General features: G+C 41.1%; 1 protein-coding gene across 1 annotated transcript in view; it reads left to right on the forward strand.

Moving 5' to 3' along the window:
- The first annotated feature begins 653 nt into the window (after positions 1–653).
- LOC142074831 (protein Hook homolog 3-like) overlaps positions 654–20984 on the forward strand; it is a 134030-nt gene continuing 113699 nt past the window's right edge. Inside the window, exons 1-2 of the mRNA XM_075135727.1 lie at positions 654–858; positions 19062–19147. Of these exons, the coding sequence (XP_074991828.1) occupies positions 802–858; positions 19062–19147 (143 nt within the window). The 5' untranslated portion in view covers positions 654–801. The remainder of the gene's footprint in view (positions 859–19061; positions 19148–20984) is intronic.

Here is a 20984-nt window from a genome sequence, read left to right on the forward strand (position 1 = left end):
CATCTTTGCTAAGGCATGTGCTCCAATATCAGTTAAATATCACTAGTGACCTCCTGAGGTCTCTTATGCAGAATATATGCATGCAATAAGATAAGTGTCTCAGCTGAAATGCGCATACAGACACAAGCAGCGCACCTTTCGCACTTGTCAACACAAGGGTGCCCAGGCCATCCTGGCACAGTGTGGCGAGTAGAGTGCTCTGTGCGATCCACCTTTAGGGGCCTCCCTGAGGAGCCTAGACCCCTTTCATTTCCCCGCAGAGCTGTGGTCCACCAGCGCTCAGAGACTGCCTGGGGACAGGATGTTGGTGCTCCGGGACACCAATCCCACAAGGGCCCCCTCAGAGCAATGCGAGTGCCTCCACAGCAGCAGGGCTTGCCCGGAACGGCAGACAAACCTACCCCCGAAACCGGAAAAAAAAGAAACGGCGCATGCCCAAGGAAAGGGTTTCCCAGTAAACGGAGAAAAAGACAGATTCACCCTCCGAACGGACGAGCGGACAATACCACATCCCGAGCCACCAACTCCCCTTTCCCTAAGTACCAAAAGGAGAGCGATAAGTAACCCTCTCTCTGTGGAGTACTGCAATAACTGAATTGCTAGTTTTAGCCCCGCCCTCGTTAGCGTGACGTAGTAGTAGTGACGGAGGCGGAACCAGCGGGCAGATTTTGGTAGGTCGTAGTGACCTATCTGCACTGCAGCCTGGCTTGAGACGGGGTGAAAAGGCGACGAGTACCACTTTGGCTACTGATCTAGCCTATAACAGTTACCTTGGTGGCTGCAGGATCACTGTGCTCCACTATGTTCAACGTGGAAAGCCTAGAACGGGCCGAGCTTGGGGAGAGCCTCCTTACATGGGTGAGTGCCTGGGCCCAGTAGGCCGCCTCGCCTGGAGCAAGGTAGTCTGGCTGGAGGCATTCGTTGCGGTGCATGTTTGTCCGCCCTCTCCGGTCTTCCTCTCCGCGACTCTACGGGTGGCTCCGGGGTCTCTGTCCATCACCGCAGTCCCTGCGTCCCAGGACACATCCTCGCTCTCGGATGGGTTTGAGTCCTGGGGTCGGCGGAGCCCCGGTGGATCTGCCCCGCCTGACCAAAGCCCGGGGGAGGAATGGGGAATCGTAACCTCCGTACGTAGAGGTCTCCATAGCCTTAACTCTGCTTCTGCCGGGAAAAACAAAGGAGCTTGCTCCCCGCGCGCGCCTGCACAGGAGTAAGCAGGTTTCAGTGTGTCGGAGAGTCTGGTGTGTATTTCCTTCCTGTCGCGTGCCTGGACTTTGCGGGCAAGTTGTTATCCATTGCTTTGATTGTGTGTCCCCGGCCTCTCATGTCTTGTGCCTGTCCTGTTCGTGGCTGCGAAGTTCTTGTGCTGTGTTTCCTAACCGTTGCCTGCGTTCGACCTGGACTGCATGCATCAGTAGCTTCATGGTGTGCTTTTACTCACAGAACAGCCAGAACTTACCAGACATTGAACCTGTGTTTGCAGCTACTCTGCATTTTGAGACATGGAACATACCTGTGTAACTGTAACATAATTGTGAAACTGTCATTTCATTAGCAGTTGACTTGCTGGTTTAGCTGTCTAGAATCATTGGCTTCCCAAACACACATTAAGAAAATTGCCAAGTAAATATCTACTATATGAAATTCTGGAACATTTCTGTTTATTCTCAACAATAACTCATTTGGCTTTTAGAAACTTAGCCTGTAAAAGGTGGGAGCTGGAGTAAGCTGTGAAGTTCATGAAAATTATTGGGGGTATGAAAATGATGTTTAGGTTTCTCTGTGAAAATCAAAGTGGATAAGGAAGGGACATCCAATACCTGTTAAAAGGGAGTGGGTAGCTTGGAATGTACACAAGACTGAATTTTATGGGAAGATATGTTTATATTATGCCCTAGCTGCATCAGGGTCTCTCTTTCATTTGCATTCCTGCTAATTTTTGTGTCTTAACCAAGGTTGCTATTTGTCCTCCTTTTTGCTCTCTATGATTTTTTTCCCTCTCCTCCCCCACAGATGTTGGAGAAGACATGAGAGTACTGCTGAGCTTCATGAGGAAGCATACGTGTGTATGAACCCTGGGAAAGAAAAGCCAAGTGAGAGGCTTGTTTTAAGACTGGTACAAGGAAGGAAGGTTTACAAGGGGGTGATAGAAAGAGACCTGTTGCTATGTGTTGCTAGCATCCATGTGCTCCTGCTTTAGTTGTTTTATGTATGCTTCCCCTCTCCTCCCCCTCCAGTCCCAAATTGCTTCTTGGCTCTTTAACTTTTCAAATAACCTACAAATTAACTCTTGCTGTGCTTCCCATCATCTGCATGCAACCAATATCCTTGTGAGCTACTGTAATTATTTATTTTTCTCTTGTATCGTAGTGGTCTGTTAAGAGTGATCTGATCTGTTGATCCTACTTCTTATCCAATTTTAGGTTTGATTAAAATATCTTTGTGTTGTTAGAGCAAAGCTGCTATATGAAAGTCTGTGTCAATAATTCTTAAAGAGATTTTAGGACTAGAAATAGTCTGACAGTTATTTAAAATATGCTGTTCAAATTTGGTTTTAAACTAATTTAAATAAAATTTCAGAAATGCTAAAAAATATTTCATAACATTAAAGTATTTGCTAACTAGCTAGAGGACTAACAAAATGCATAGTTAGAGGCAAAGGCTTCTTTGGGGGAGGGGAGGCTTCTCTGTACCGCTAAATATTATATGAAACAATGCTCTATATGTATTCTAAAGGACTATTGTCTTGCTCAACTTCTGCGTGTGCTCAGGTCCAGTAGAAGTTGGGATAGCACTGATAAAAAATGAAGTAAAATAAAATAACAGTTCTTGTTTGTGGAGGGGATGAGGACCAATATATCTAGATGAAATTTGCTTGTGAACTGTTAGGAAAAAAATTTTTTTTTCTTTTTTCCTTGCATGGCACTGAAAAGTATTGGAACCAACTAGTGATTGTCCCTGCCATGTTTCAAATTTGAAGATGAGGCAATCGGTTTGTTCAGTGGTAAATTTTATTGTTACTTTTGAACTATTTTTACAAATCTGAACCATTAAAAAAAATCATCTTGGGACAAGGAACAGGAAAGAACGGGAAAGTTTGAAATGTTAATTCTGCTCTATGGCATTGTCCATCTGTAGGAATTATGTACTTGGACATGTGATCATTCTTAAGCAATAGTAAGTATTTACACTCCTTGATCATGAAATTGCATCTGTGCAGATGGATCCTTGTCCATCTCTGTAGAAGTGGTCCATAGAGATGGACCAAGCAGTATCCCTGAAGTCTAGCATCCCATAGACCGTTTATTTAAATATTCCAACTAATCTATGCCCTTTACATTTTTTTCCCCATTCTTTGCATGCTGACCTAGCTTCTTCTGTTTTTGGTTAGCAGAAATATTTGTAAATAATTCTTAAATGGCATTAGAATTAGTCAACACAGTTGTGTTTCTTAGGTGAATGTGTGGGGTTTTTTTGCTATTTTAGTCATTTTAATATTTTTGTGTGAATGTGGCTTTGAAAATGGCTCAGTTCAATTTAAAAAAAAAAGGTGATTCAGAATTAGCTTTTGTTCTGGCCCTACCTGGATTTAAAAACTGTTTTGGCTGAGCTGGTTTTACACTTGATCGGCTGAGATGCATCTCTCCTTAAATTGCAAGACATGAAACTTGCAAAACAGACCTTGAGGTTTTTTTAGTCTCGAGTGAAATGGGTAATATAAATAAATAAAACTTTTCTTTGTCTGGCTCTTCCCTCAAGTCCCATAATGATTCTTGGGAAACTGTTCATTTAGATGGCAAAAGAGCTGTTACAACTTAGAAAAGACCGGTCATCTGAGATGTATTTTGCTGGAAAAATTGTTTGTTCTTAAGAACTGGTTTAACCTCCTGGATTGCTTGTAAAAGAAATTCACATCCATAATGAAGTACTTCAACTGGTTTGTCAATGTTTTGAGGAGATAAGGCTTTGCAAAGAGGTCTGAGAAATTATTCAACCTAAATTGTGTTCCTGGCATTGATATAGATGACCTGAAATTGCTCCTCTCTGACAACCTGTGCTTTTGATCGATGAGAATATCCCTCAAGTCTCATATATTGCATGCCTGAGATTACTATATTTGATATCTTTAAACCAGAGCAAGACACTTTACCTATAAATGTTTTGGTTTTATTTTTTAATACTCCCCTCACCGTTTTGGGTTATGTTAATTATTTGGGTTCTGTTATAGTCTCAACCATTCTGTGATTCTATTAACATCTTCATTAAAAATCTGGCTGATGGGGCAGAGTGTACCCTCAGCAAGTTTGCAGATGACACAAAACTGGGAGGAGTGGCTGATATGCCAGAGGGTTGGGCTGTCATCTAGAGGGACCTGGACAGACTGGAGAAATGGGCTGACAGGAACCTCATGCAGTTCAACAAGGGGAAGTGCAAAGCCCTGCACCTGGGGAGGAACAACCCCAGGCACCAGTACATGCTGGGGGCCACCGAGCTGGAAAGCAGCTTGGCAGAAAAGGACCTGGGGGTCCTGGTGGACACCAAGTTGAACAAGAGCCAGCAATGTGCCCTTGCAGCAAAGAAGGCTAATGGTATCCTGGGATGCATCAGGCAAAGTATTGCCGGCAGGTCGAGGGAGGTGATCCTTCCCCTCTACTCAGCACTGGTGATGTTGTCCGAAAAGCGGATTCGTGCCCGGCGTGCAAGTAACCAATTCCACACGCTCAGGAGAGATATTGTTTTATTCAGGCCTGGGTGTTCGGTGGACTTGCCACAAATAAAGCACACCTGGTCTAGTCACCTTTCTGCTTATATCCATGCTTCTCATACATATTTTAAGATTCTCTTTTACATATTCATTAAATTTCCAAGAACTAATTATAATATTACATCATCCTAGACACATGCGCACTAAAGTCTTTGGGGTCTTCTTGAGGGTCTCAAGTGGTCTCTGGTGGTCGGCAGGGTAGTGAACTCTTCGTGAACCTGTTCCTTTCTTTCCTTCTAAGGTCGAGGTTTGTCTCCGAGCCACGTCTGGATCACGTTCATTTATGGTTCTTGATTTTAAGGTTAATCTTTACTAGAGTCTAACAATACTACACACCTGCAAACACAATACCTAATTTTTTAAGCATCAAATCTTCATTGTTTTAAAATTACAGAAACGAAGAGAACAGTATACAATGTTCGAAATTGCAAAATGAACAAACTATACCTACTACATCAATTCCCCCCTTTGAGACTTATGATGTTAAGCATCATGAGTCTCACACCATTTACTTATAAGCATTTGGTCTACAAAAAGACATACATTGAATCATACAACAAGTAATTATAACTAAAATGACGATCAGTATCGCAAATAAAAACAATTGCCTGAGCCAATTCAAATTTGGAAGCCACGAAAATAACCAAGAAAGGTCTAACCCTTCTCGTTCCTTAAATCCAGATGCTAAATTCTTCAATTGTTGAATTTTTTTCTCAACTAACTGTGAATTATCACTTAAATTAAAACAACACATACCTTTAAACTCTTCACAACCATGATTATGTCTTAAAAGTAAATAATCAATTGCAGCCCTGTTCTCAAGAGTAGCTTCTCTTATTTGTGTCATTTCCATGCCAATAGCTGAAAGTGCCTGAGAAGTATAATTTATATCTTTAACTAAAGCACAAGTAATTCTTCTTATGGTGTGATAATTCATGGCTACTCCAACTCCGGGCGCTAGGATAGCTGCAGCTGACATTTCACTTGAACTGTATAAGGTGACTTGCGAGTCACAATCTTCTGATACTTGGTGTACACTCCTTTTAGCTTGTTCACTATGTTCTAAGTCCTTTTTATTTATCAGCAACGGAGCCATCCTCCCAATTGAACATGGACCTCCTGTTACATTTGCTGGGATATAAGAATATGCTATTCGCCCACATAATAAAAACCATCCAAGGGGTAATTTAGTATGGGCCCAGGCATAACTCAGAAGATGAGTAGAGTTACACCTCAAAGGGGGTTGCAAACGTGTTAAATTTTCACATTTAGAAGTACAATTTACAAACTTAACACAATGTCCAGCTGGGAGTGTTCCTCGTACCTTAACTCTTAACATCCCTCTCTCCTTGGATCTAGTTGTTTTTCCCAGACTATAAATACTATGGTAAGTTAACTTGATGTCAAAGCTCTGAAACATCGTGTAGTTCTTTATCAATTCTAGAGGAGTTGGTATTCCTACAAGGCAAGAACTGTACATTCCTCCTACTGAATTCTCTGCTGCAATACAAAAAGAAGACATGTTGGTTACTTCTCGGGCTAAAAGCTCCCAGATATTTCGATTTCTGTCCCATTTTGGCAATAAAAATTGGGATTCAGCTTTACTGATCGTCATAACTAATATCAACAAACTCCACATATTTACTTCTAAACCTCAATTTCTAAATAATTTGATTCCTCTTCTAACAGTAAAAATTTAACTATTACAAATAGTTCAGTAGCATTTCTGGTGACTCATCAAGTACACCTTAAAGTTAACTTCAATGGTCCTTTAGGTATAGATGTCCACAATCTAGGAGGTATTTTCTTTATTCTAGTGTAGTGAATCCAAGAATCTATTCCTTCTAATTTTACAGCAGTGTTTGTTGTCAATAACACTTGAAAGGGTCCCTTCCACTTTTCTCCAAGGGGGTCGTCCTTCCACGTTCGCAGGTAAACTTGATCTCCTGGACTGAATGAATGTACTGGAAATTCAAGAGGTAAAGGTGTCTTCAAAAGAACATACTTGTGTAAAGAACTCAACACTTTACTCAAAGACAAGAGATACTCAGTTAATACTTTTTCCCCTATCACATGCATTTGTTCAGATCTTCCTGTTAGATTAACATTGTAAGGTTTACCATACAGAATTTCGAATGGACTTATTTTTTCTCTAGCTCTCGGGGTCACCCTAATTCTTAACAAGGCAAGTGGTAAAGCTTCGATCCATTTCAACTGAGCTTCCTGACATATCTTAGAAATCTGTCTCTTTAATGTTTGGTTCATTCTTTCTACTTGTCCACTAGATTGTGGCCTCCAAGGGGCATGCAAATCCCACTTGATTCCTAGTGTCTTACTCATATTCTTAATAACCTCCGCCACAAAATGTGGACCTCTGTCCGAGGATATCCCTAAAGGGACTCCAAATCTTGGAATAATTTCCTTTAATAAGTGTTTTGTTACCTCTTTTGCCTTGTTGGTTCGACACGGGAAAGCTTCTGGCCATCCAGAGAAGGTATCTACCAATACCAATAAATATCGGTATTGATTGCACCTTGGTAATTCTGAAAAATCTATTTGCCAATACTCACCGGGAGTTATGCCTCTCCTTACCTCTCCAGGAGGGGGTCAGATTTGTATTTTCGGATTATTCCTAAGACAAATCTCACATTTATTACTCACACTTTTAGCAATCAATAACATTTTAGTCCCTATTGCATATCTTTTTACCGATTCAACCATTGCTTCTGCTCCCATATGTGTCTCAGTATGGGTTTTGACCATCAGTTTTCTCATAATTTCGGGGGTTACTATACATTGTCCATGTGAAGTTATCCACCATCCTTGATCATTCTTTTTGCATTGTAATAGTTCAGCCCACTTATTTTCTTTTTCGTTATAATTTGGGGATTCTAGATGAATTTCTTTTGATGGAACTTAGCGCTACACGCTTGGCAGCTTCATCTGCCTTTCGATTTCCTTGTATTGTTTTTGAATTCCCCTTTTGATGTGCTTTACAATGAATTACTGCAACTTCTTTAGGTTTCTGTACAGCTTCTAATAAATTTAAAATCTCTGCTCCATACTTTATAGGTGAACCACTGGCAGACAAAAGTCCTTGCTCTTTCCATATCGCTCCATGGGCATGAACAACTCCAAAAGCATATTTAGAGTCTGTATAAATATTAACTCTTTTACCTTTAGCCAGATTTAAAGCTCTTGTCAAAGCTATGATCTCTGCCTTCTGGGCGGATGTATTTGGAGGTAATGCTTTTACTTCTCGATCTTCAGTTAAAGTTACCACGGCATAGCCAGCCCTCCTTTCTCCTTTCACAACAAAGCTGCTTCCATCAGTAAATAATTCTTCATCCAGCATCTGGAGAGGGACATCTCTCAGGTCTGGCCTGCTGGCATATACCTGTTCGATAACTTGTAAACAATCATGATTAGGACCACTTTCTTTTTCACTTGGCATTAAAGAAGCAGGGTTTAAAATTGCACTTACTTTCAAGGCGATATCATCTTGTTCCACTAACAGAGCTTGATATTGTAACAAGCGACTAGGGGTAAGCCAATGATGTCCTTTTTGTTCCAGTACTGCAAGTACCATATGCGGGATGTGAACCGTTATTTTCTGTCCCAATGTCAATTTTCTAGCTTCCTGAATGATAAGAACCGTTGCCGCAACTGCCCGCAAGCAGCTAGGCCATCCTGAGATTACTTTATCTAATTGTTTAGAAAAGTAAGCCACTGGTCTTTTCCAATCTCCCAAAAGTTGAGTCAGAACCCCCATAGCTACATGTCTCTTCTCATGAACAAATAGCTCAAAGGGTTTGGTCAGATTTGGGAGTCCTAAGGCTGGAGCTTTCATTAAAGTCCGTTTAATGTCATCAAAACTTTTTCGGCACTCTGGAGTCCATTCTAACAATTCTTCAGGGCCTTTGGTTGCCTCATACAATGGTTTTGCCATCAAACCATAATTTGGAATCCAAAGGCGACATCATCCAGCCATTCCTAGAAATCCTCTCAACTCTCTTTTGGATTGAGGGGGTGCCATCCTGCAAATGGCCTCTTTTCTATCATTTCCCAATCTTCGTTGTCCTTGGGAAATCTCAAACCCCAAATAAATTACAGTTTGTTTTGCAATTTGTGCTTTCTTCTCTGACACCCTGTACCCAGCCATTCCCAAAAAATTTAGGAGGCTAACAGTCTTTTCTTTGCAGATTTCAATAGTATCTGCTCCCAATAGGATGTCATCAACATACTTAAGGAGGGTGATTTGATCTTCCTTACCAGACCACTGTTCCAGTTCCTTATTCAGAGCTGCTCCAAAGATAGTTGGGCTATTTTTAAACCCTTGTGGCAGCACGGTCCAGCAGAGCTGAGTCCTCCTCCCAGTCGACAGATCTTCCCATTCAAAGGCAAAAATCTTTTGGCTGTTTTCTTCCAGAGGTATACAAAAGAAAGCATCTTTCAAATCTAAAACAGAGAAATATGCATTTGATTCATTGATAGTTGTTAGCAGCATATATAGATTAGGGACTACTGGATGAATGTCCACCACTAACTGATTTATTGCTCTTAAATCTTGAACCAGCCTATATCCTTGGTTATGTGGCTTTTTCACTGGAAGGATAGGAGTATTGTAATCAGATTGACATTCTCTTAAAAGTCCATATTTAAGAAAGTTATTTATTATTGGTTCTAAACTTTTTCTGGCTTCTATACTAATAGGATATTGTTTCTTTCTTACCGGTCGAACTCCTGTTTTCAATTCAACTTTTACCGGTTCCACATTTTTCACTCTTCCTGTTTTTTCTGTTGCCCAGACAAAAGGGTAAACTGCATCTTTAATCTCTTCTGGAATTTCTTCAGATTCTTCTGTGTTTGTCTGTAATAAATAAACTTGGGCTTGCCAGGCATTAGCTTCAGGAAAATGAACTTGGATTCTTCCTTTTTTAAAGTTGATTTGTGCTCCCAATTTATTCAATAAATCCCATCCTAAGAGAGGCATGGTGCATTCTGGTATATATAAAAATTCATGCATCAATGTTTTTCCTCCAATTTTACATTTTAAAGGTTTCAAAAAAGGCCTTACCTCTTTCTTTCCCGTGACCCCAACAATAGATACATTAAATTTACTCATTGGTCCTTTACATGTATTTATAACAGAATATTTTGCTCCAGTGTCCACTAAAAAATTGACTACTTCATCTCCCAGCTTTACTGGAACCAGGGGCTCGGCTGGGAAAATATCTTCTTTTACCCCTGGTCCCCATCATTCAGAATCCCCTCCCATCATAAGCAGATCAGCTTCAGGTGGAATCTGTCGTGGCTGATTAACTTTTCTATTTTCTGGACACTTGTTTTTCCAGTGTCCTTGTTTCTTACATGCAGCACATTGATTGATCCCTACTGGAGCAGACTGTCTAAATATATTTCCACATCCTCTACCTTTGCCCCTTAAATACCCTCTGCCTCTACCTTTCAAATATCTTCTTCCCCTACCTTCAGCACATCCTTGAGCATTCACAAAAGCAGCTGCCAGAATAGCAGCTTTCTGCTTCCTATCTTTTATTTTTTCTTTCTCCTGGTTTTTCTTTTCTTCTTCTTCTCTATTATTATATACTTTATAGGCAATCTCAATCAACTGTGATATAGTCATCCCTGTAATGCCATCCACTTTCTGCAATTTCTTTCGAATATCAGGGGCTGCTTGTCCAACAAACAAAGTAGTGAATATTGCCCTGTTCTCATCACTTTCAGGGTCTAAATCCGTCCATTTTCTGGCTGCCTCACATAAGCGTTCATAGAAGGTGGATGGGTCTTCTGTTTTCCCTTGAATTATCTGGGTTAATTTTGCCAAATTCTTTGGACGGGATATTCCATTTTTCACTCCATATAAAATCAATTGTTGATACTGTTTTATCATTAATTTCCCATCATTACTATTAGGATTCCAATTTGGGTCCTGTGTCGGCATAAAATGAGCAGGACCTTCTCTTGCATTTATTCTTTTGTTTTCCATATTAGCTTTTTCCAATACTACCCTCTTTTCTTCAGGAGTAAGCAAATTATTTATAAGAATTTGAATATCTTGCCAATCTGGATTATGATTTTCAATAATTGTCCTAAAGGATCTATACATCTTTTCAGGATTTTCTCTATATGACCCTGCTAGTTCTTTCCAATTCATTAAGTCAGAAGTTGTAAAAGGTACTTTCACAAATACGGGTTCCCCCCTTGGGCCCACAGCCTGACGAAGGGGTGCTAGTAAAACAGACCCCTGCTGGGTCCTAGTTCTGCCAGCTATTGGACTAAATGTATTACTTCCCCTTGCTCCAATTTCAGAACTTTCATTTCTACTCGGTGCCACCAACATCTGTATATCTTCTTCCTCTTCTCCTAGTTTTAAACACCATTTTCCTATACTACAAGCAGAACAACAATGCGCTTTTGGTTCCTTGTCCTCCATCATCATCATCATTACATTAGAATCTGAGTCTAAAAGTTTACATTTCTTCCGAATCTCATGATCATTTCTCAAGCTAAAAAACAAGTCCACATAAGGGACCTCATCCCATTTACTCTGGTTGTCCACAAAATAACATCAGTTGCAAGATAGTATTATATTGTAGAGTTCCCAATTCTGGCCATTTTACCTCATCTTCTAATTTATACATTGGCCACCATCTAGTACAATACTCAATTAATTTCTCCTTTCTCAAAGGATCTCCCCCAAATTTTCCCCAATGTTTTATGATGCATCCAAGGGGAGAGCAAGGAGTTACTTTAGACTGTTGAGTTCCCATATTTTTACCCCAAAAGAACGTTCTTAACCACGACTTCATATACTCCAGTCGTCACTGTCAAACGTATATGAATGTACCTTTTTACCTTTGGCCACAATTTCATATACTCCAGTCGTCACTGTCAAACGCATATGAATATACCTTTTTACCTTTGGCCACAATTTCATATACTCCAGTCGTCACTGTCAAACGCATATGAATATACCTCTTTACCTTTGGCCACAATTCCTTACCAAATGCATGCGCAATTTTATACTCCAGAACAATATCTCATTTACCTTAGCGTTGCACCGTTGAGTCGCTCACCTGCTCTGGTCGGGGAGAATACTCACGGAGTCCCCGATCAAAAGGTCGGTGCGCGCTGGAGTCCAGAGAGCAGGGTCTCCCCACTGAGAGCCGGCAAGTCGATCCGGGCAAGGCTTCACAGCAGTCCCATCTGGGGTGCCAAAAACTGTTGTCCGAAAAGCGGATTCGTGCCTGGCGTGCAAGTAACCAATTCCACATGCTCAGGAGAGATATTGTTTTATTCAGGCCTGGGTGCTCGGTGGACTTGCCACAAATCAAGCACACCTGGTCTAGTCACCTTTCTGTTTATATCCATGCTTCTCATACATATTTTAAATTTCTCTTTTACATATTCATTACATTTCCGAGAACTAATTATAATATTACATCATCTTAAACACATGCGCACTAAAGCCTTTAGGGTCTCCTTGAGGGACTCGGGTGGTCTCTGGTGGTCGTCAGGGTAGCAAACTCTTCATGAACTTATTTCCTCTTTACCTTATAGGGTCGCAATTTGTCCCTGAGCCATGCTTGGACCACGTTTGTTTATAGTTTCCAAGGTTATTCTTCACTAGAGTCTAACAATGCTTCCAGGATACACAATTTAGACTAGTTACAATTCTACACACCTGCAAACACAACACCTGCCAGTTACCTAACTTCTAAGCAACAAGTCTTCATTGTTTAGAATTACAGAAGCGAACAGTAGAATTACAGAAGCAAGCAGTATGGAAGAGTAGATACTGTACCTACTACATCATGGGGATGACTGAGCACTGGAAGGGGTTGCCCAGAGAGGTTGTGGAGTCTCCCTCCTTGGAGATATTCAAAAGTCGTCTGGACGTGGTCCTGGGCAGCCGGCCCTAGGTGGCCCTGCTTGAGCAGGGGAGTTGGACAAGATGACCTCCAGAGGTCCCTTCCAACCTCAACCATTCTATGATTCTATTATGGCATTGCTCGATTTCATTTATCTCTTGGATTTAGAGCATTGTTGTATATGTTCCTGTTGCAAATGAGTGGTTTAGAGGCTGCTTAAAAATCACCGTCAAAGATATCAGCAGAAAGTGATTTTAATAGAGATTTATAAAGGTGCGACCTAACAGAATTCGATGGCAAGGTTCACTCTATTACTTATTACACGGATGAAACATATAAAGGAAAATCATCTAAGGGTTTATATTTCAGGGACTATATGTGTTTGGCAGCAGTCTAGGTTTCATTCACAATTTAGCAACACTTAATTATCAACTAATCATTAACAAACTTTAGTAGCACTTAATTACTAACTAATTCAATATTTGCTAAGTGAGTTAGTAAGTCTACTACAATCACAACTTAATTACAGATTATGCTTACTATCAATTCACACACACAGAGAAACATATATATATATATATATAAAAATATAAATATACAGAAGGTATACCTGTTAAAAATTCCCCTCGATTTCAGTGAAGAAATATTCGCATCGAATGTCTAGGCATTCCCTCTCAACGGGCGAAAGGGTTGAGCTTCGAAAGGGACTCAGCCCAGGACCCGACAGTCCTCCGAATATCGCAGGCCTGAAAGATCGCAAGCTCTGAGAGGCGTCCCACTCAGAGGGAGATGCTGGGTGCAGCCTGCTGCGGTCCAGGAGAGCTCAAAGGGCCTCACTCAGGACCACCGTTTATAGGTTCGCAAGATGGTTGGCTTTAGTCATCCGTAAATTGCCATCCTGGCCACAGTCCCAGGTGGTAATTACTAAAAAATTCTCAAGGTTTCGGTGTTGTTCTACTGGACACCTGGGCCAGGCAGTAGGAGTATGTTCCCAGCCTCAGCTATGCAGAGTTTCTGATACAGTCAAGGAGCGCTCAACTGCCAGACTTCAACACACCAAGGCCGAGGTTTCATGGAAATTTCTGAGATCAACAAGCGGCCCAGATCAACAAGTGGCCCAGGGAAGAAAGGGGGTGTGTGAATGCACCACCACAGTTCCTGAATAATTTTTTTTCAGGATTTTAAACACCTGAGAGAGCTTTTGTTTCCTGCTGTTTCAGCAGTTTGCCATGATGGTTCTTGAGGCAGCCAGGGTAGCAGCAACTGGAGTGAATCTGAGCAAGGGACTGGAGCCCAACTACTAACATATCAGAATTGATTGTTCTAAGCCTTAGCAGTGTTTGCATCCCACTGTCATTGCAGAATTAGTATCCTACCAAACAAAATTTCCCAAAAACCTCTTCTGAGACTGCTCTAGGCAATGCAGTATAGGTACCAAAGCAACATTGCAACCAAAGCAGTCTAGAACAGTGTGGCTGTGGAGTAAACCTGCTGTGTTTTTAAAATTCTTTCAGCATATCTAATAGAGGTACACAGCATCTTTTCTGTTTAAAACTTATGACTGATCAAGGTACAGACACTGAGGTTCTTTGCTGTGGGTGTTGCATCAGGAGTGTTTTGAACTCAATTATATCTTCTGGCCATGTCTGAAGACCTTGGAGAGTTTTCATACATGCATGTGGCAGTTGCACTGTAATATGCCCATATCTGAAATAAGAATGACTGCAGGCTTTTCAGTGTGTTGTTTTTAGTGTGTGTTGTTTTTTAGTATTTTTATCAAACATAGAGCTAAGGTCTAATACTGGGGAAGGTTGCTCAGCGCTTGCTATTTAACCAGCAGGATTCCTCAAAGAGGTCAATGCTGGCTGGTCTTCTGTAGCAGATTGCAATGGAGATGTCAGCAACTGTCCCTCCCCTGTCATGGTAACTGTTGTATGTTATTCTGTTGTATGTTGCCTCCATTGAGTTGTACCTTACCTACTTTCCTTTTCTTCTTGTCTTGAAGGCCAAATAAAAATACTTTCTGCAGGTAGAGGAATTTAGATGCTTATTTCCTTGGTAGAGATGTTAAAACTCTCTATGAAGTGGGCATTTTGTAAATACTGTTCAAGGCCTCTCTTTTGGCTACTTCCATTTTGAAAGTATTTCTAGCTCTCTATGTGGTATCAATCCTTACTATTCTATTTGACTTTCTCCCTTTTGGCTGAAAAACTTCCTCAGTGTGGTGTTTTTGTCTTCTATGCGGTACCCATTCCAAACTGGAAGGATCTGCCTGCATTCATATGAGATCTAGAGGCCATCTAAGCAACTCCTGACAGACTTTGATCCTTCAAGAAGGGTACTTGTGAATTTTTTTTGTAAGGTCCCTTTGTGAAATAAGTCAAAGTTGCTGGAATTCACTAGTTATGTTTTTCCTTTCCTCTTCAGTTACTTCCTTACTTTTTATGCTATAGTACTTTTGGTCTTTGTGTGTCTCCTGTGTAGCCTATACTTTAAGCGCCTGTTTTGGTTTCTTGTGAATGACAGGATTGCAGGAGACTAGCTAAGCCTCTTTGTTCTAGTCATTGATCACCAACCACAAAGTTGTAGGCTTTCATTTTTTCTTCTGAGAGTGATATCATATCTGCACCAAGGAGCTCATGGGTATTATTTGTGCCATCTAACTAAGCTTCTGACTAGTACTGTATATTCTTTGTGGAGGTCTCATTGACTGTTGGGAGCTAAGACTGTCTGGGAACTGAATTTAGATATCCAAGTTGGACAGCAAGTGTGTATTCACATTGTTTATGTTTCTGGTGTATTAGAAGATCTGGGAAATTAAAGTCTGTATTTTGCATATTTCAGACTTGCAGAGCATTTAATGGGGCATAGCCTTTCCTCTGTTCTAGGGTTACATAAGATAAAGCTTTGAGGGAGATTGTTTGCCACAGGCAAGAAGGTATTCTTAGCTTTATTATGGGGAAAAGTGTGAGAGGGAAGGAGCGGCAGAGAGAAACTGTTATGTACTGTGCTGCTTGAGGGGGGGAGGAGTCTGGAGTGAAGAAGTAAAGCTGGGCATGAGAAAGGGGGGAGGAAAGGTGTTGTTTTAACGTTTGTCTTTGTTTCTCATGACCCGAATCTATTTTAATTGGCAATAAATTAAATGAAATTAAATTAATTTTCCCCAATTTGAGTCTGTTTTGCCTGTGACCGTAATTGGTAAGCAATCTCCCTGTCTTTATCTCAACCCACGAGCTTTCTCATCCTAGTTTCTCCCCCTGTCCTGCTGAGGAGGGGGAGTGAGTGGCTGGGTGGGCATTTGGCCCTTAGCCAAGGTTAACCCACCATAATACCTTTGAGGGAAGAGTTCTTTATTCCATCTGTCAATAAAGATGGTGCTTTTCATCTAAGCTATAACTGCAAGGTGGAGTTCTGGGCTTCAAATGACTTCTTTATTCTTCAGGGGCACAACTGTTATCTGTGTTCATCTATGCTTTTTAACATAATGTTTGAAATGTGTTTAAATCTGAACTACTAGTCTTCTAAGCTTTCTTCTCCAAACTCTATCCAAGAAGTTAAAGGACTTTGTTTTGCCTTATGCTGTCAAATAAAAACTATACACCTTTGCATGTCAAACATTGTTTAAATAGGGGTTAAATGGGGTGTAATTTTCTGGTGCTGTTCAGTTTTCCAGTAATCTGGCAGTCTTCATCTGTGATAACAATGGTTTTCTTAATGGGTTTGAATGCTCTTCTGCCACATAAACCAATGTCTGCTTTTAGAGAATAGTTGCATTATTTTTGATAGATTAAACTTTGTGGATTGTTGCAGGGAAAAACTTTTCAACTCACATGATTTAAATCACATGAGGATCAAAGTGTTTTATTGATTTATTAACAATACATGATTAAACAGCAATAATTGGACTATACATTCAGAATCCATATCAATAATACAACAGATAAACCACAATACTAAACACCTACAAAATGTTAATAAACACCTACATATTTCTAAATATGCTTCTGTTGCTACTCCTAAACTAATCGCACACGCACACACAGAGTTAACAGCCCCCCCCCCAAGGCAGTGTAGGGTAACAAGCACACCTCCTCTTCTGGTAGTGTGGGTGTCGTGGTTTAACCCCAGCCAGCAAATAAACCCCATGCAGCCGCTCGCTCACCCCCCACCTCCGGTGGGATGGGGGAGAGAATCGGGAGGGCACAAGTAGGAAAACTCCTGAGTTGAGATAAAAACAGTTTAATAATTGAAATAAAACGAAGTAGAACAGTAATAATAACAATGAGAACAACAACAATAGCAGAATATACAAAGCAGGCAATGCACAATGCAACTGCTCACCGACGTGTGTCACGAACTGGGGGGGGGGGGGGGAGCCCCCCCCCCCGCCCCGGTTTTTATACTGAGCATGATGTCACATGGTATAGAATACCCCATTGGCCAGCTGGGTCAACCACCCCGGCTGTGCTCCCCTCCCCGGTGCAAGCATCACCCAGCAACAGCCAAAGCATCAATGGGCCATCAACGCTCCTTTCACACCAAACCCAAAACACAGCACACCCCTAAGCTACTGGGAAGAAAGTTAACTCTGTCCCAGCCGGAACCAGGACAGTGGGTTACCCTACTTGCACACTCCTCTTGTGGAACATGCGGGTGCTGCACCTTTAGGTGTGCCCATGCTGCTTCCTACAATCTGCTAATGCACATGCCAGTGAGAAAGCCTCCGAAGAGGTCACCTTTGCACCCCGAGGGGTGGACCCCTACTTGGTGCACCCTGTACTGCAGCCCAGTAGCTGGATGCAGGCTACTCATGAGGGAGGAGGCTGCTTTGCTAGGCCTAGGTGGAGGTTGCGATGCCAGCAGGGCCACTTCTGGCAGCATCAAACCCAGTTTCACTGTTTCTCTGGTGCCATTTCTTTTTCCACATTTGCAAAATTTTACTGCTTCTTTTCTACTTCTTTTTTAAGCTGACACAACCCCGTAGAGTTGGCAAGTAGAGACATAGGTTTTTAGAATTTGACGCTCCGAAGGGTAAACTAGTGGTTCACCTCTTGTAAACTCTGTTCTCAATATTTTGTTCTATGACATGTTTCTGGTTTTAAAAGACAGTTTTTTTCTGTGGTGTTTCTGAAATTCATCACTGCTTGGTGAGGTGTGTATGTATGTGTCCTAAAAAACGTGAATGTGCATAAAGAAAATTGTAGTATATTTGCAATTGACAATATTGCCAATGATCTTTTTTTTAAAAAGAATAAGAAAAGGAATTTGGACAAATTATTTCAAAGTATGATTAAGTAGATGAAAGCTCAGAAAGAAGTGTTGATTTAGGCTCAGGCTATTCAAAAATTACCTATTGTATACTGTATTTTCATTTTATCATCACAATTGCTCTATTGGGTTTTTGTTATATAAATACCCTGAAGCCATGCTGACTACTCTTGATGATTTTTATGTCTTTAATGTGCCTGGAAATGGTTTCCAGGATTAGCTGCTCCATCACCTTCCCAGGGATGGAGGTGCGGCTGACCAGCCCGTAGTTCCCTGGGTCCCCCTTCCTGCCCTTCTTGAAGATAGGAGTGACATTTGCTTTCCTCCAGTCCTCAGGCACCTCTCCCAGTCACCGTGATCAAGCAAAGATTATCGAGAGTGGCCTTGCAATGACATCTGTCAGCTCCCCTCAGCACTCGTGGGTGCATCCCATCAGGCCCTAGGTCATCATATATATATGATCCTTGACATTCCCTTTCCATGCTTCTGAATTAGCAGTGCTTGCATCTTGTATCTTAACCTCCATCTACAGACCAGAAACTCTTTTGTATACAGCCCTTAATGTCTGTTACTGTAATAACTGAGTGCTTCAAAATATTTGGAAAACTAGCAGCGTAAAGACCTTCTAGTACTCAAAGAATTATGTTTTTTTCCATCTCATATTATAGAGGAGTTAGGTTTGGAGTACGTCTCTCTGGAACATGTAGGAGCTCTGAGTGATCAGTGTTGTGTTGTTTTGTTTTTTTTATTTTGTTTTGTTTTTAACCAGTTCTCTTATGTACATTATGCTGAGAAAATGGGATTTTCAGAATGTTTAAATGGGAGAACACAAGTCTCATTGACTTCCAACTTTTTCAGTGTGTTAAAAAATGCTTTCAGAAATCCCTTTGTTAGAAATATGCTATAGTTGAGTATAGCTGAGTTTGCAATATCTTTGGTTGCAAAAATAAAGCTATTAAGCAATGTCTCCAGTTTGTTTTACTGATTGCCATTCAATCTAAGATTTTCTACCTCTCTACTCATACAATAAATGTGTACTTTTTTATTCTAAGTAACAACAGCAAATAAAATAAGCACCAAAAGGTTTTCAAAAGTAAAAGAAGAAAATAACTTCTTTTTTTCCCCTTCCTCTTCAGATCCAGACATTTAACATTGAAACACCATGCCAGACTGTGGAAGACTTAACGAATGGGGTTGTGATGGCTCAGGTGCTCCAAAAGATGTAAGAACAAATTTGTTTCATGATTTTTGGTGCACAAGTTTATCACTTGTACATTTGTCTGAATTTGAGTATATTTTCTTATTTCAAATTTGGCCAGTATTCAGTAAGTACTCAACTAAACTATGTTTAGCCAGTGCTTTTAATCTGGAATATGGGTACTACTTTTTCAGATAGTTATCTTAACAGCAGTTAATATAAGCCTAAAAAAATAGTATTTGGACAAGGTGTTTATCTAGTGCTAATCTTATGGAAAAGTAAATTGGGTTAAAACTGAGCTTATATGTTCACAAAACTTAAATTTCATCTTAAACATTTGAAGCCAGTGCAAGGTAAGTTATTAGCTTGGGGCAGTGTTTGAAGTTATAGTATACTGTATCACATGTTAGAATTGCAGTAAATAGAAAAGATGAAGCTGTTAAAATTGTCTGTGTTACTGCTCACACTTTTGCTATCATTTTTATGAGTGTTAAAGGGGAGTGCAAATACTGAACAGGCATCAAAAATAACTCTGAAACTGGAGTTAGTCTTTCCAGGTCATGTCTTAGTTGTATTAGCAGGGCAGCATGGGGAATCTGGATAAAACAATAAAACTTCTGTGAGAAGGGAGCAAGGCAAAAAGCCCTGGACTTCGAGAGAGCAGATTTTGACCTCTTCAGGGATCTGCTTGGAAGAATCCCATGGAATAAGATCCTGGAGAGAAGAGAGGTCTAGGAGAGCTCATTGATTTTTTTTTCAAGAATCACCTCCTCCAAGCTCAAGAATGGTCCATCCCAACGAGCAGGAAATCAAGGAAAGGTGGCAGGAGGCCTGCATGGATGAACAAGGAGCTCCTGACTAAACTCAAGCATAAGAAGTGGTAGCAGGGAAAGAAGACCCAGGAGGAATACAGAGTCACTGTTTGAGTGTTCAGGGATGGAGTTAGGAAAGCCAAAGTCCACCTGGAGTTGAATCTGGCAAGGGACGTGAAGGATAACAAGAAAGGATTCTACAAGTACATGAACAGCAAAAGGGAGTCTAGGGAAAACATGGGCCCACTGCTGAATGGGGCAGGGGACTTGATGACAAATGGCATGGAAAAGGCTGAGGTACTCAATGCCACCTTCCCCTCAGTCTTTCCTGGCAAGACCAGCCTTCAGGAATCACAGCTACTGAAACCAGAGGGAAAGTCTGGAGCAAAGACGACTTGTCCTCAGTGGAGGAGGATTAGGTTAGAGAACATTTAAACAAGTTGAATGCACACAGTCCATGGGACCTGATGGGATGCACCCATGAGTGCTAATGGAGCTGGCCAATGTCATTGCGAGGCCACTCTTGATTGGTCTTTGAAAGGTCGTAGTGATTGGGAGAGGTTCCTGAGGACTGGAGGAAAGCAAATGTCACCCCTGCCTTCAAGAAGGGAGACCCAGGGAACTACAGGCCAATCAGCCTCACCTCGATCCCTGGGAAGGTGCTAGAGCAGCTAATCCTGGAAACCATTTCCAGACACAGACAAGGAGTGAAGAAGAGGGAGCCAGACTCTTCTCCGTGATGCCCACTGACAGGAGAGGAGGCAATGGGCACAAATTGAAATACAGAAATTGGAATACAGGAAATTCCATTTAAAGATTAGAAAATACTTTTTTACTGTGAGGGTGATTTTAACATTGGAACTGGTTGCCTAGAGAGCTTCCCTTGCTGTAGCTGCCCCTGCTTTGAGCATGATTTTGAGGGGCCTCTTCCGACCTTAACTATTCTATGATTCTATAAGCTGAATGGCTTTGTTTTAATAATGTAATTTTAGTGGTATGCAAGGACGTTACTTTCTTAGATTAAAGGAAAGGGAAAATCACTATTATGC

Source organism: Calonectris borealis, chromosome W (genome assembly GCF_964195595.1).
Source record: "Calonectris borealis chromosome W, bCalBor7.hap1.2, whole genome shotgun sequence".
Lineage (NCBI taxonomy): Eukaryota > Metazoa > Chordata > Aves > Procellariiformes > Procellariidae > Calonectris > Calonectris borealis.